The sequence below is a fragment of the Nansenia antarctica genome (assembly GCF_963989245.1).
Source record: "Nansenia antarctica genome assembly, chromosome: 17".
NCBI classification, from domain to species: Eukaryota; Metazoa; Chordata; class Actinopteri; order Argentiniformes; family Microstomatidae; genus Nansenia; species Nansenia antarctica.
The window spans coordinates 16,698,633-16,713,214 of NC_137687.1; the positions used below are offsets into that span (position 1 = coordinate 16,698,633).

Consider the following 14,582-nt stretch of genomic DNA (forward strand, 5'->3'; position numbering starts at 1 on the left):
GACCAAAGAGTAATAAACTCCTGACGGCATATATTTCCACAAGCAGAACAGAAACACGGTGAAGGTTAACCCTGTGCTAATGGCGTTACACGTTTAACTGCTGTTGTCAATGTAAGTTCAAGTTTATAAAGCAAACAAATGGGGTAAAAAAAGAATCTCCATCTGGGTTTGATAGTCAGATCTGGGGTCAGTTAAGTACTAGGCCTAGTACTTCCTTTCTGCCAACAACCCTGCCGCGAGCAGCTGCTTTTCTTTACAACTGTAAAATCAATGTTTTGCTGGTCAATCTTCTCTGTGTTAAATAAAATGTGTTAAATAAGGACTGTGCTGGTCTAGGAGAGGAGTCATGAGCCTTCATGCAAAAGGCATACAGACTTGTCTATGCTGGTCTATGACAGGAGTGGGCCTGGAGAATAAAGGATCTTTCAGGGCACTCACCCCCTGTCACACGTGATCTGAACCCTAGGTCTGGAGAGCTGGTGAGAGGCAGAGGACCAGGTGGAGGAGGGGGGTGTGAGCTAGGTTGGGACTGGGATTGTCTAGAGCTTTTATTGAGAGCAGGGCTGCGGTTGGTACGCAATACATGTGGTGACATCACAGATCTAACATACACCTGCAGCATAGTGACATCACAACTCACACTCACATAATGGTCCTTTAGGAGACTCCACTATGAACCCATGATCCAATCAGAGCCCACTATGAACCCATGATCCAATCAGAGCCCACTATGAACCTATGATCCAATCAGAGCCCACTATGAACCCATGATCCAATCAGAGCCCACTATGAACCTATGATCCAATCAGAGCCCACTATGAACCCATGATCCAATCAGAGCCCACTATGAACCCATGATCCAATCATTACTGACTCATCCAATAGGTTGTTGTCATCCAATTGTTTTCAACTATGGTCTACATTGGCCTCCATCACCAGAGAACATTAGGTTATTCAATCAATTTGTCTAAAATTATGAAAAATGATGTTACCAAAATGTACACATGAACAAAATATATATATATTTGTATCCATTTCAAAATGTCTGTATTCAAAATACATTAATACCCTTTTCAAGTCAACCCTACGAAAATTGTCGTCTTTGGTGTAAGAAAAATAGCTATTAAAAATAATCTACAGGCTATAAATGTTATCGTACAGGAATGAAACAAGAATATGTACAAGATCATTTAACTGATCAATAGGGGGTATACTGATACCACGTATCTAAATGATCCATCTGGAATTATCCAAATATTTAAAGTGCTTCTGCATTATGTCCTAACCCGGGGATGTGGAGGAGACTAAAGACATCCAGACAAAATAAGGCAGATCGGTTTTTATCCACTTAACTATCCACTTAAGTACTCTGAAAAATGACTTGATTTGTTCAAAGCACAAAATAGAAAAAAAACAGGAGAGAAAGAGAGAGGAGAAAGAGAGATGTTCACTAGATAATAAACTGATCTGCCTGCCGTTTGTTCATAAATAGACACAAAATAGCAAAAAGCCAGAAGAAGAAGAGAGATTGTGAAAGCGTTATTATGATTGTTGACAATTAAGATACAAAAGTTAATGTGAATAAAAAGATAGTATTTTTAGCAGCCTATTCACACACACCAACTAATGATGTCTGGCTGCTCAGATCTGTAAAAAACAAACAAAAACATGATGAGTCTGTCAGAAATGACATGATGATGAGAGTCTGTGCAAATGGAGGAAAGGAGAGGGAGCACATTCTCTGTTGACGAGGGCCAGTGGCGTGAGAGAGAGAGAGAGAGAGAGAGAGAGAGAGAGAGGGAGAGAAAGAGAGAGAGAGAGAGAGAGAGAGAGAGAGAGGGAGAGGGAGAGGGAGAGAGAGAGAGAGAGAGAGAGAGAGACAAAGGGGCGTACTGCAGGAGAGGGAACAAACACCGTTGAGGACCCCCCCCTTCTGCAAGAACCAATGAGAGATCCTGGCTAGGGTCAGGTGACTGTTCTACTTCCTCTATTCAGCCGTCCGATCACAGCGTGACCTCGGGGGTGTGACCTCAGGTGACCTTGGCCTCAGGTGACCTCAGGGGCGTGACCTCGGGGGCGTGGCCTCAGGGGGTGTGCGTTCGTTCTTTGTCCTCTGGGAGGCAGGCAGCGCTCTCAGTGCAAATCCTCCCAGCGCTTTGTGTCTCCAGTGTGTTGGACTGTGGGGCGTACTGCCCCCTGCTGGCGTGGCTGTCTCAGGACACCAGACCTGCCTGGGCTGGTTAGGAGGTCTTCCCCACTATCGGGTTCTCCCTGAAAAACACATGAACAGAACCATGTGGTGAGTTAGTCAGGGTTCCTACAAGTTTCAACAAGTCAAATTTAAGACCTTTTTTAGACCTCTTTGAATATATATTTTTTACTATCCGTGACACCATATGATAGCTATTTGTCATCGTTGAGGTGATGAAATTAGGGATTTCACTGCCATACAGACAAAAAAGGAAGTGAATTGGCATTTTTTTGGTTCCAGCTTGATTAATGTCTGCGTAAATAGATGTGGTCGGACTGATTTCCTTGCAGGATCTCATTTTTAAGACCTAGCACCTCGTTTTTAAGACCTAGCACAAGCGCACGGGAACCCTGGTATGTGATAGATTTGTAAATGGTGAGCCCCCCCCGGGTGCTGTGCTGGTGTGTGTGTGTGTGTGTGTGTGTCTCTCTCTGTGTGTGTGTGTGTGTGTGTGTGTGTGTCTTACTGGCTGCCGTACTGGGGGGTCAGCCCCCCCCGGGTGCTGTGCTGGGCCTGCAGCTCCTCCAGGATGTGCTTGAGGGTCTGCAGGGTGTGGAAGGTCTGCCGGGGGTCCTGGATGGTGAACAGGCCGTGGTCCTCCTGCTCCCGCGTAGGCCCCTGGTACACCGATATGCTGCCACACGTGTCTGTGGAGAACACACACACGCGCACACACACACACACACACACACACACACAAAGTGTCATGTATGGTCCTGCCACTACAGAGTTGGAAATAATTGCACTCAAAAACCTGCCGACTTCCATCCACAGGCGCAGAACATAGGAAAAAATACCCCTTCAGCAATAAGCTACGATGTAAACTGTCGAACTGTCAACATGGACTGTGGGTCTTGGCTCAGGGAAGGTGGTTTCCTAGATCATTGTGTGCAGCACTCAGGCCTTGTCATCGTTCATGAATAATCTTCTACGGTTTAAATGGATGGTAAACGGACTGCACTTATATAGTGCATTTATCCAAAGCGCTTTACAACGGCCTCTCATTCACCCATTCACACACACATTCACACACCAATGGCGAGGGAGGCAATCTACCATGCAAGGCGCCGGCCCGCTCACTGGGAGCAATTTGGGGTTCAGTGTCTTGCCCAAGGACACTTCGACATGTGGCCAGCAGGGGCTCGAACCGCCGATCTGCCAACCTTGCGATCATTAGATGGCGGCTCTACCTCCTGAGACACAGCCTCTACCTCCTTGAGACACAGCCTCTACCTCCTGAGACACAGCTGCCCCCAAATTCTCTAATTTTTGAGTTTTTTTTTTTTGACTGACAGGTTTGTTTGTTTATTAGGATGCCCGTTAGCTAACGCCATGACATTAGCTAGTCTTCCTGGGGTCCGACACAAAAATCTGATTTGGACAATTGTAAACATTGTATACATACATCCATCATAATAACAACAAAAGAAAGGAGTAATAACAAAAGAAAGGAATAAAGGAATAAAGGAATAAAGGTCACTACTTGCCTTCCATTTTCTGGAGCTTGGAGTAGTTGGAGGAGAAGAGGGAGAATATTCTCTCAGTCTCTCTGTCACAGTCGATGTCCAGCTGGAGGTTGGCGAGCATAGTAGGACTGTTAGAGAGAGAACAGAGAGGTTAGCTTAGCATAGTACTGTTAGAGAGACAACAGAACAGAGAGGTTAGCTTAGCATAGTACTGTTAGAGAGACAACAGAACAGAGAGGTTAGCTTAGCATAGTACTGTTAGAGAGAGAACAGAGAGGTTAGCTTAGCATAGTACTGTTAGAGAGAGAACAGAGAAGAAGAAAGAAAGATGTTTATTTTATTAATAGACACTGGAGAGACAGTACGGGGGGGGCAGTCGAAGTCTTAGAAGGCACAGTATTGGGGGAAAAGCAGGTGTCTCTGGAGACAGTGCTGGGGGGTGGTAGATGTCTCAGGAGACACAGTGCTGGGGGGTAGTAGATGTCTCAGGAGACACAGTGCTGGGGGGTGGTAGATGTCTCAGGAGACACAGTGCTGGGGGGTAGTAGATGTCTCAGGAGACACAGTGCTGGGGGTGGTAGATGTCTCAGGAGACACAGTGCTGGGGGGTAGTAGATGTCTCAGGAGACACAGTGCTGGGGGTAGTAATGTTTCAGGAGACACAGTGCTGGGGGGTAGTAATGTCTCAGGAGACACAGTGCTGGGGGGTAGTAATGTCTCAGGAGACACAGTGCTGGGGGTGGTAGATGTCTCAGGAGACACAGTGCTGGGGGGTAGTAGATGTCTCAGGAGACACAGTGCTGGGGGTAGTAATGTTTCAGGAGACACAGTGCTGGGGGGTAGTAGATGTCTCAGGAGACACAGTGCAGGGGGGGTAGTAGATGTCTCAGGAGACACAGTGCTGGGGGGTAGTAGATGTCTCAGGAGACACAGTGCAGGGGGGGTAGTAGATGTCTCAGGAGACACAGTGCAGGGGGGGTAGTAATGTCTCAGGAGGAGCAGTTAAAGTGTCGCCTTAACTGCCTTAACACTCACGTGGTGCAGGGCTTGCAGCCTGGCTGTCCGTCAGTCCCGCTGCTGCAGCACAGCCAGGCCCCGGCAGAGAAGGCGGAGGGGTGGAAGGTGGCCAGGCGGCGGGGGTTACAGCGGCTCACCTGGCTCAGCACCTCGATCCACTCACTGGCCTCCACACAGTTACCTGCCTGCACGTAGAGGGGCTTCTCTGAATGGATCACCTGGAACATCTGACACACACACACACACACACACACACACACACACACACACACACACACCCACACCCACAGAGACACACAGACACACACGCACACACAGAGACACACACACACACACACACACACACACACACACACACCCACACCCACAGAGACACACCCACACACACACACAGACACACACGCACACACAGAGACAGAGACACACACGCACACACAGACAGAGACACACAGAGACACACACACACCCACAGAGACACAAACACACACAGAGACAGAGACAGAGACACAGACACAGACACAGACACAGACACAGACACACACACACCTTCATTAACACAATATTCATCACATTACTGTACATACATAACCATGATTGTAAGCTTGAAACATTCAGCACAACATGGCACAATCATAGTATATAATGTAATGATATGAGTGATATTCTCTGGTGGTCTGCGGTGCTGCTTACGTTCTTCCTGTTGAAGGCACTCTCGTCCAGCTTCTCCACCGCCCGGATGTTCTTCACTGTGATGATGCAGAGAGCCTCTTTACCTGGAGGACAGAAAACAGTCATTTCCATTTCACCACTGATCTGTGTGTCTCAAGGCCAAGCTGCAGCGGGTGATACGCTCGGCGGAGAGGGTGATTGGCTGCCCTTTGCCCCCCCCCTTGAGGCCCTGTTTAAAAGTAGGGCTTTGGGGAGGGCCAGGAAGATCATGGCTGACCCCGCACACCCAGGCCACGGTTTCTTCACCCCGCTCCCCTCAGGCAGGAGGGTGCGGTCTTTAAAAACTGTGAAGGCCCGACACGCACACAGCTTTTTCCCCACCGCCATCCGGCTCCTAAATGCTGCTACCCCCCCCTAAATGCTGCTGCCCCCCCCGCCCCTGACCTGACCCCTATCTATCTACCCTCCCTCCACCCCCACCCAGAGAGCTTTGGACTGTCTGGACATGAACACTTGATCTTTGCACTTCTTATATTTATATTATTTATGACTCTTGCACTATGTCTTGTCCTGACTTGCACCTGTCCTGCTGTAAACCGTGCTCCACTGTCCCAAACCAAATTCCTAACATGTTTACATGTCATGGCAATAAAATCTTCTGATTCTGATCTCCTTCCTTCCAATACAGATAAGAAACACAAACGCCATATCATGTTGAGCCACGTGTGTGACCTCTGAACCCTGGCCATGCATTCAACCATAACCCAGTTATCATCCTTATGAATCAGAGAGCAAACAGAACACCCAGGTGCCTAAGGAGTAAACGGATGGGCGGTAGAATTGGCCGTTGACAGAACAGCTGTGCCTTTTTACCTGCCTCGGGGGTCAAAGGTCAAGGTCTTTTACAATGCGAAGCTGCTATTTACACACAACGACCACTAGTTGGCCGCTTGTAAATTAGCCTGCTTCCTACACAGAAAAACAGCAAAATAGCTTTATACTAGCTTATCCTGATGTGATGTTGAAAATGTAAGGATACTGGGTGGTAGAACGCACATATCTAGGAAAAGTCATGAAAGGACGGTCCTGAAATTTGATAGAGTGCAAAGATATAAACCATTTTTTACTGGCTGTTCTAGTGTTAATGTTACGATACATGTGGGAATACGGTACATGTGGGAAAACTAGGGTTAGGGTTAGGTGCTACGTCGACTTGGTACATGCTGGCATGTCTAACCCTAACCCTAATCCTAACCTTAACCCTAGCACCCTAGCACCTAACCCTAACCCTAGTTTTCCCACATGTACCGTATTCCCACATGTGCCGTAACATTAATACCGTATACCACGGTTTTTGAAAATAGCAACAGTGTCAGTTTCAGTACGACCAGACTCCAGGGCCCACTAACATCAGGGAAACACTTAAACAATGTGTTTGCTCTTCCTGCCTTGTCCACGTTGACTTTGGCATTGACTTCCTGCTCTGACCCTGACTTTCATTGGGTCTGTTGTTGCACAACACAACACCACTAAAGATTTAGCAAAGTGGCTTTTCCTTTTTGCAAGTTGGAATCGACAGGACTCGTGTGACTCAGGTTTAGAGCGGTCTGTGATCTGGAGGCCTAAGCAAGCACACATATTGAAGAGATCAGGATCAGTTGGAAATAAAGTCCTGGGCAGTTATGGGAATGTTGGAGGAAGAGATACTACAGTAATCCAGCAGGGTTGTGGGTGGGTGTGTGACTGCGTTTGTATACCGTATGTATGTATTCATGTATGCATGTGGCATTAAGAATGAAGAGATGAGAATGAAGCAGAGAGGACAGGAGAGGGGCTGTACATCTGCACCAAGTCCTCCATACCCTTGGGCGGGGCGGGGCTGGGGCCAGGCAGAGTGCATAGTGCAGAGTGCAGGTCTCTTCCATACAGCCCTGACACCCCCATCACTCTGGCCCACTATGAAAGCACTGCACTGGAAGCAGAACCAGAAGGAGCAGGCAGGACCGGCCCCCACACATGACTCTGGTTAGCGCTAGCACAAACCTAGCACACTCAAGAGATCCAAAGGGTAGATCGATAGATGGATGAAAGAGGGGAGAGAGAGAGAGAGAGAGAGAGAGAGAGAGAGAGAGAGAGAGAGAGAGAGAGAGAGAGAGAGAGAGAGAGAGAGAGAAAGGGACAGAGAGAGAGAGAGAGAGAGAGAGAGACAGAGAGAGAGAGAGAGAGAGAGAGAGAGAGGGAGAGAGACAGAGAGAGAGTTAGGGTGAGAGAGAGATCGATAAATATGAGTTATACTGTGCTAAGAAAGCAGCAGTGACTGGCTATAGGAAAAAAGGATTATGGCTGAAGCGAGGTTGAAAGAAAGTGAGATTGGATGGAGAGATGGATAAATATAGTCGGCTAGAAAGCCACTACAGCTGATGTCAGGTGGGGGGCGTGGCCTGGTGTTTGATCTGGAAGTTCATTGGTTGCACCTGAGCTAGTTTAGAATGGTATACTTTAAGGGACTGATCACTAAACCAAAACCAGGTATTTCACAAATCCTATTTAGAATAATTGTCCAGAATTTGTTTTAATGTTATTTTCACTTTGACGATGAGGGTCATAATGTGTACATACATTACATGACTTTGTATAGGCACTGTAGATACATAGACAGAGAGTGTAAGGTGATTTTATTGGGGTATAACTGGTTGCCAAGAGACTGAATTGTTGTGTAATCATTCTCACAAGTTTTACAAGTCTCCTGCTGGTTTCTTTTTATTTTCTTCTGTTTTTACAACACTTCTGAAAGCTCCATGGCAGGTGTTCATATGGGGCTCATAGAATGCTAAATCAACATTTCACCATGTTAACAGATACACGTTTTTGAAGTTACAAAAAGATTAAAAGTTGAATAGGTATCAAAAAGCTTTTATACGGGTTAATAATATATGGGTTTGGCACATTTTACAGTTGGATTGCTGTACATATCTTAACACTGGCAAGAGTAGCAGTGGTTCAAAAATGGCATCTTTTGGTTTCCATAGAACTCTATATTAAAGTTGGCACTTTTGTGGCAGTTTGTGTAGTTTAAACATTAACATGTAAGAAACTGAAGTCACTGGTCTCTGCATGTTTTAAAGTTTGATTGGTGTCAACATCTTAAACGTTGTAGGGGGAGTAGAGGTGCAAAGAATTTGAAACATTGAAACTTAAAAAAACAAAAAAAAAACGTTGTGGGCTTTCACGGTGGTGGTGGTAGTGGTGGGGGGATGGTGGGGGGTCACCTCTGTGCTTGTGGTAGGACAGCTCAGTGGGTTAAGGTGAGATAGTGGTGTGGGGGGGGGTTCACCTCTGTGCTTGTGGTATGACAGCTCCCTGCTGGGTCAGGGTTAGGGTTAGGTAGTGTTGTGGTAGCGGTGGGTGGTAGTGTTGTGGTAGTGGTGTGGTAGCAGTGGGTGGTAGTGTTGTGGTAGGGGTGTTGTGGTAGTGCTGTGGTAGTGTTATGGGGGGGCTCACCTCTGTGCTTGTGGTAGGACAGCTCTCTGCTGGGTTAGGGTTAGGTAGTGGTAGTGGTGTGGTAGTGGGTGGTAGTGTTGTGGTAGTGGTGTGGTAGTGGGTGGTAGTGTTGTGGTAGTGTTATGGGGGGGTCACCTCTGTGCTTGTGGTAGGACAGCTCAGTGGGTTAGGGTTAGATAGTGGTGTGGGGGGTGTTGTGGTAGTGGTAGTGTGGGGGGGGTCACCTCTGTGCTTGTGGTAGGACAGCTCTCTGCTGGTCACCCTCAGCCACCTCTTCTTGAAGTTCCTCTTGCCGATCCGTTTCCTCCCCTGGGCCCGCTTCTGTACCTCGCTGGGGAACCAACCAACCACACACACACACACACACGCGCGCGCACACACACACACACACACACACACACACACACACACACACACACTGAGTTACGGCCCGACAGAACCACACACTGAGTTACTACGGCCCAACAGAACCACACACTGAGTTACTACGGCCCAACAGAACCACACACTGAGTTACTACGGCCCAGGTCCAGTCTGAACATGTCAGAACAACTCAACTGAACCCCCCAGCGAGCCCGACAATGAATAATTCCTCAGTTCCTTTTCCACAAAAGTATTCTTTCACCCCACAGAACCCGTGAGCAGACCCGCCTGCTTACCCCTCCTTCAGAACCACCGAGTCCTCCGCTCCACTGGACTCCTTACTGACGTTGGAGGAGATCTCGTCTAGGAACTGGAGAGGTGGAAGAGAAGAGAGAGAGGTCCCAGTGTTAGTGTGGCAACACCAGGCTACTGAGCTTTAAGACGGTTTGGACGACAGATAGATGCTTGGTAGTTAAAAGAAAGAAGTGAGATAGGAGGATGGACCAATGGAAGGGATGGAAAGATCGGTGTGAATAGCTAAAAAGTTGTAGAGGATGTAGCGCTGGGCAGAATTATAATAATAATAATAAATAGAAAAAGTTTCTGAAGAAACTTTGTGGGCTTGGAAAGTAGTAGTAGAAAAAGTTTAAAGATGGTTTGGACGATAGATAGATAATCGTCTGGGTAAAAAGAAAGTGAGATAGATGAGGGAAAGTTAGATAAATGAGAGGTTAGACAGATAGAAAGAGAGATAGATCGATCTACATTCCAGAGCATGAGAGCCTCCACTTTAACCTCATAGTCGTGTTTGTCTTCAAATTCACAGATCTGGAATATTATAGCCAGAAGAAGAACAATGCTTCGAAATACCAGGGGAAGTAAATCAAACAGATAAGGAACAACGGAACAATAAAATCACCTTTTTTACTTTTTCTATACACCTGTCCTCTTGGAATGATTTGAAGAAGTCGTACATGTAGGATTCTTTGAAACTAGACTAAAGAGAAACAAAACAAAGAGTTAGTTCCCCTGTCGTGTCACCTTTCAGAAGACATCACAGCAGAACTTCATCCTAACTTGTTACAGAAACAGGAATATTAAAAACACCACTTTGTATTGAATTCATTAACACTAGAACAGCCATGGATGGGGTAATTTGACCCTGTGAGTAAAATAAACATTTATATCTTTGCACTTGATCAAACTTCAGATATGTGCGTTCTACCACCCAGTATCCTTACATTTTCTAAATCACATCAGGATAAGCTAGTATAAAGCTATTTTGAAGTTTTTCTGTGTAGGAGGCAGGCTAATTTACAAGCCGGCCAACTAGTGGTCGTTGTGTGTAAATAGCAGCTTCCCGTTGTAAAGACTATGGTCATTTGACCCCCTGAGGTGGCTCTTATAGTAGGTACAAAAGGCACGGCTGTTCTAGTGTTAAAGGGCCAATGTATCAATCTAGGATTCAATCAACAAGGCAAGCTTCCTTCCTCTTCTTCTGGGACACAGCTGGAACTAAGGAGCCTAACGATACATTACACTGACTGCGTTTACATGCACACCATATTCCCGATTAAGGTCAATATTCGGGTTATTGTAATATTCTGATTAAGGTGTTTACATGTCACAATATTCCGATTCAAACAGGCATATGCCAGGGGTCTTAATCGGAATATTACCGGATCGGAATATGGCCTTAAGCGGGTTCGCTACGTGTTTACATGACTCTTGCCCAATCGGAATATTGAAAATATTCCGATTAATACAGGAATATGGTGTGCATGTAAACGCAGTCAATCTTTACAAATGAAGTGAAAACAACCGTATATTTATACAGACACAACACTCATCAGTCATTTAGTAAGTAATATATATAATCATCATTATATCATTGATTTAAAAGTTCATCTTAACATTGTGGTGTGGCTACACGTGTGTAGAAGGGCTTTGGTCTTACCAGTTTGTTTTTGGACAAGCTGCCCCAACTGCCCAGAGTCTGGATGGTTTTGGAGATGAGAGTGAGCGTGCGGGAGACGTCAGGGTCCTGAGACACATGGGAGAAGGACAGCTGTCAGACAGAGGGCTGAAAAACTGTTTCTCCATTGTCTATATATTTTTTTAAAAAGCTAATTTTTTATTTCTTTTGCTTTTTGCTCATCACGGAGACTGCTAATGGCCCCTGGCCTGAGCTAGATTACTCTTCCTGCTGCAACTGGTGAACTGATGATTCACTTGCTTAGTCAAATGTATTGATCGTAAGTCGCTTTGGAATAAGGCGTCTGCTAAATGGCCAAACATGTAAATGTGAAAATGTTCTGGACTGTCTGAGTCTCTGTTCTTGTACAGGGATGTCAGGTGTGTCAGGTGTGTCAGGGAACACTTACTGGATGGTGGGGGCGGAGCTGGAAGGAGTGTGGCGAGAGAACAGCGACGGCGAAGAACCGCAGGAACACGAAGCTGCTGACAGCAGAATACTGCACGTGGGGGTCGGCTGCAGGGGGGGGGGGGGGAGCAGGGGAGACACCGATGACATCATACATTAGTGACATCATACATTAGTGACACCGAGTGTCATTTAGCTTATAAAAAAAAAAAACAGGGTTCCCACACCTTCTGAAAGATCAAATTCAAGCACCTTTCAAGCACCTTTCAAGCACCTTTCAAGACTCAATTCCCTCAAATTCAAGGACCCAACACGGCATAGTTTGAGACAGAACTAGTTGACGAGCTAAGTAAAACATTTATTTAACATATATATTATTATTTTTTAGAGAGAGAATGGGGAATTCAAGCACTTTCAATGACCCATTTTTCAAATACTTTTAAGACCATGATTTCTTTTTCTCAAATTCACAAACCTTTTTTCAAGGATTTCAAGAACCCGTGGGAAACACTTTAGTTCTCACAACAGGGCCTCCCTGGTCCCCACAGAGCAGGGGGTTAGAGTTAGCCTCCCTAGTCCCCACAGAGCAGGGGTCCTCAAGGAGCACATAGACCAGCTACAGGGAACTTCCTGGACTTTAGTCTGGCTTTTGGCGCCACCCTGTGGTGGGCATGGTGGCTACAATATACTTCCTGATACATACACTACACATACAATATACTTCCTGATACATACACTACACATACATTATACTTCCTGATACATAGGTAGGTAGGTCTGAAGGTAGGTTAGGTAGTTAGGTAGGTACACAACTCACCTGGGAAGTGTTTGGAGGCCATGTGCCGCAGCGATCTGAAGACGTCACACATGAGGGGGGGGCAGCTGGAGGAGGACTGTGTGATGGAGGAGAACACCTTCTGAACGTACCCCTGGAGATTCTCCTAGAGAGGGTGGTAAAATGGTAAATGGTAAATGGACTGCACTTATATAGCTATGCCTTTATCCAAAGCGCTTCACAACGGCTGCTCATTCACCCATTCACACAGTACCTTGCATAAAGAAAACAGACATTTAAGCAAGGTACTGTAAATTGTTCGAGACTGTTCGTGGCAATTTGTGCATGCCTTCAGAAACAGGTTTTTCTCAATATCATTGTCCACTCCGGTAACATTAGTATCACTCACTGTCATGTGTTGTTCATGTTTGGGTGTTAGAACATTAGAACACAATATCGATTTTGCAAAAACACTGAAATCCTCCTCGTTTCAACACCAACCAGAGGGTAGGGTCAGTCACAGAGAGGCATAGCCTATTTAAATATAAAAAGTTGTAGGTTATAACTATTACTTGCATGATGATCGACTGCTACCAAACATCTCCTAACGTCACACCCCAGCGTAACGTCACACCCCAGAGTAACGTCACACCCCAGAGTAACGTCACACCCCAGAGTAACGTCACACCCCAGAGTAACGTCACACCCCAGCGTAACGTCACACCCCAGCGTAACGTCACACCCCAGCGTAACGTCACACCCCAGAGTAACGTCACACCCCAGAGTAACGTCACACCCCAGAGTAACGTCACACCCCAGAGTAACGTCACACCCCAGCGTAACGTCACACCACCGTCACGTACCTTGTTGACCTCCACGTTGTCCCCTTCTCTCAGTTTGACCGGGTCGATCTCACACGTCTTGTTGGATTCACAAATCTAAAACAAAACAAAGAGGAATGAGTATTCACTTATGATTATATTATCAAACACATCATAAATGCTGGATATGGGCTTACTGCTTTGGATATCTGTCTACGTGATCAACAGGCTCCACTCTGTGGAACAACTAATAATAATAATAATAATAATAATAATAATAATAATAAACTTTATTTGTATAGCACGTTTCCTGCAAACGTTGCAGCTCAAAGTGCTTTAATCATTATATAATCATCATTTAATTACATAGTCATTTAAAGGCAATATTTAAAAGATGCTCTATTGGGCTGATATGCTAGCAGAAGACCTGAGAGCTCTATTGGGCTGATATGCTATCAAAAGACCTGAGAGCTCTATTGGGCTGATATGCTAGCAGAAGACCTGAGAGCTCTATTGGGCTGATATGCTAGCAGAAGACCTGAACATATTGTGGTGCTGTGCCAGTGAGAGCTTTATAAACATGACGTACCTCATCCAGTACAGGCTTCAGGGTAACTGTCAGGTAGCTCCGCCCCACGATCTTCATCATGTCGTCAATGCAGCGTGTGGCCAGAGAGTTCCCACGGAAAATGGTATTGGCCTCCCTGGACAGACAGAGGGACAGACAGAGGGATGTTAGAGTGCTCTAACACTACAGAGGGTACTCTACCTGTGTGTGTACTCTCTGAGGGTTCTCTACCTGTGTGTACTCTCTGAGGGTACTCTACCCGTGTGTGTACTCTCTGAGGATAGGATACTCTACCTGTGTGTCTCTCTCTGAGGGTACTCTACCTGTGTGTGTACTCTCTGAGGATACTCAGTAGCTGTCTGTACTCACTGAGTGTTCTCCAGCTGTGTGTGTGTGTGTGTGTGTGTGTACTCACTGCGTGTTCTCCAGCTGTGTGTGTGTGTGTGTGTGTGTGTGTGTGTGTGTGTGTACTCACTGCGTGTTCTCCAGCTCCAGGGAGGCGATGGCGGAGACGAAGGGCAGCAGGCGGTTGTGGTGCAGCAGCAGTCTGACCAGCGGCAGCACCGCCTCGTACCTCTCCCTGCACACGTCCCCCAGGATGTGGGCTGCCGAGGAGGAGATGGGCTGGGGGGGGGAGGGGCGGACGGAGAGAGGGAGGGAGAGAGAGGGAGAGAGAGAGAGAGGGAGGGAGGGAGAGAGAGGGAGGGAGAGAGAGTGAGGGAGAGAGAGTGAGAGGGAGGGAGAGAGAGAGAGAGAGAGAGAGAGAGA

The 14,582-nt window shown here is 46.5% G+C and overlaps 1 protein-coding gene across 1 annotated transcript in view; it reads right to left on the minus strand.

The window, feature by feature from the left end:
- Positions 1–2,148: 2,148 nt before the first annotated feature.
- Positions 2,149–14,582, minus strand: part of rasa2 (RAS p21 protein activator 2) — a gene marked incomplete at its 5' end in the record, with an annotated part of 43,282 nt that continues 30,848 nt past the window's right edge. The window contains 14 exons of the mRNA XM_080547852.1: positions 2,149–2,271; positions 2,718–2,898; positions 3,739–3,845; positions 4,753–4,961; positions 5,425–5,507; positions 9,129–9,235; positions 9,564–9,637; positions 10,187–10,264; positions 11,225–11,311; positions 11,652–11,758; positions 12,468–12,591; positions 13,289–13,363; positions 13,836–13,950; positions 14,290–14,438. Coding sequence (XP_080403978.1) covers positions 2,241–2,271; positions 2,718–2,898; positions 3,739–3,845; positions 4,753–4,961; positions 5,425–5,507; positions 9,129–9,235; positions 9,564–9,637; positions 10,187–10,264; positions 11,225–11,311; positions 11,652–11,758; positions 12,468–12,591; positions 13,289–13,363; positions 13,836–13,950; positions 14,290–14,438 — 1,527 coding nt within the window. The 3' untranslated portion in view covers positions 2,149–2,240. The remainder of the gene's footprint in view (positions 2,272–2,717; positions 2,899–3,738; positions 3,846–4,752; positions 4,962–5,424; positions 5,508–9,128; positions 9,236–9,563; positions 9,638–10,186; positions 10,265–11,224; positions 11,312–11,651; positions 11,759–12,467; positions 12,592–13,288; positions 13,364–13,835; positions 13,951–14,289; positions 14,439–14,582) is intronic.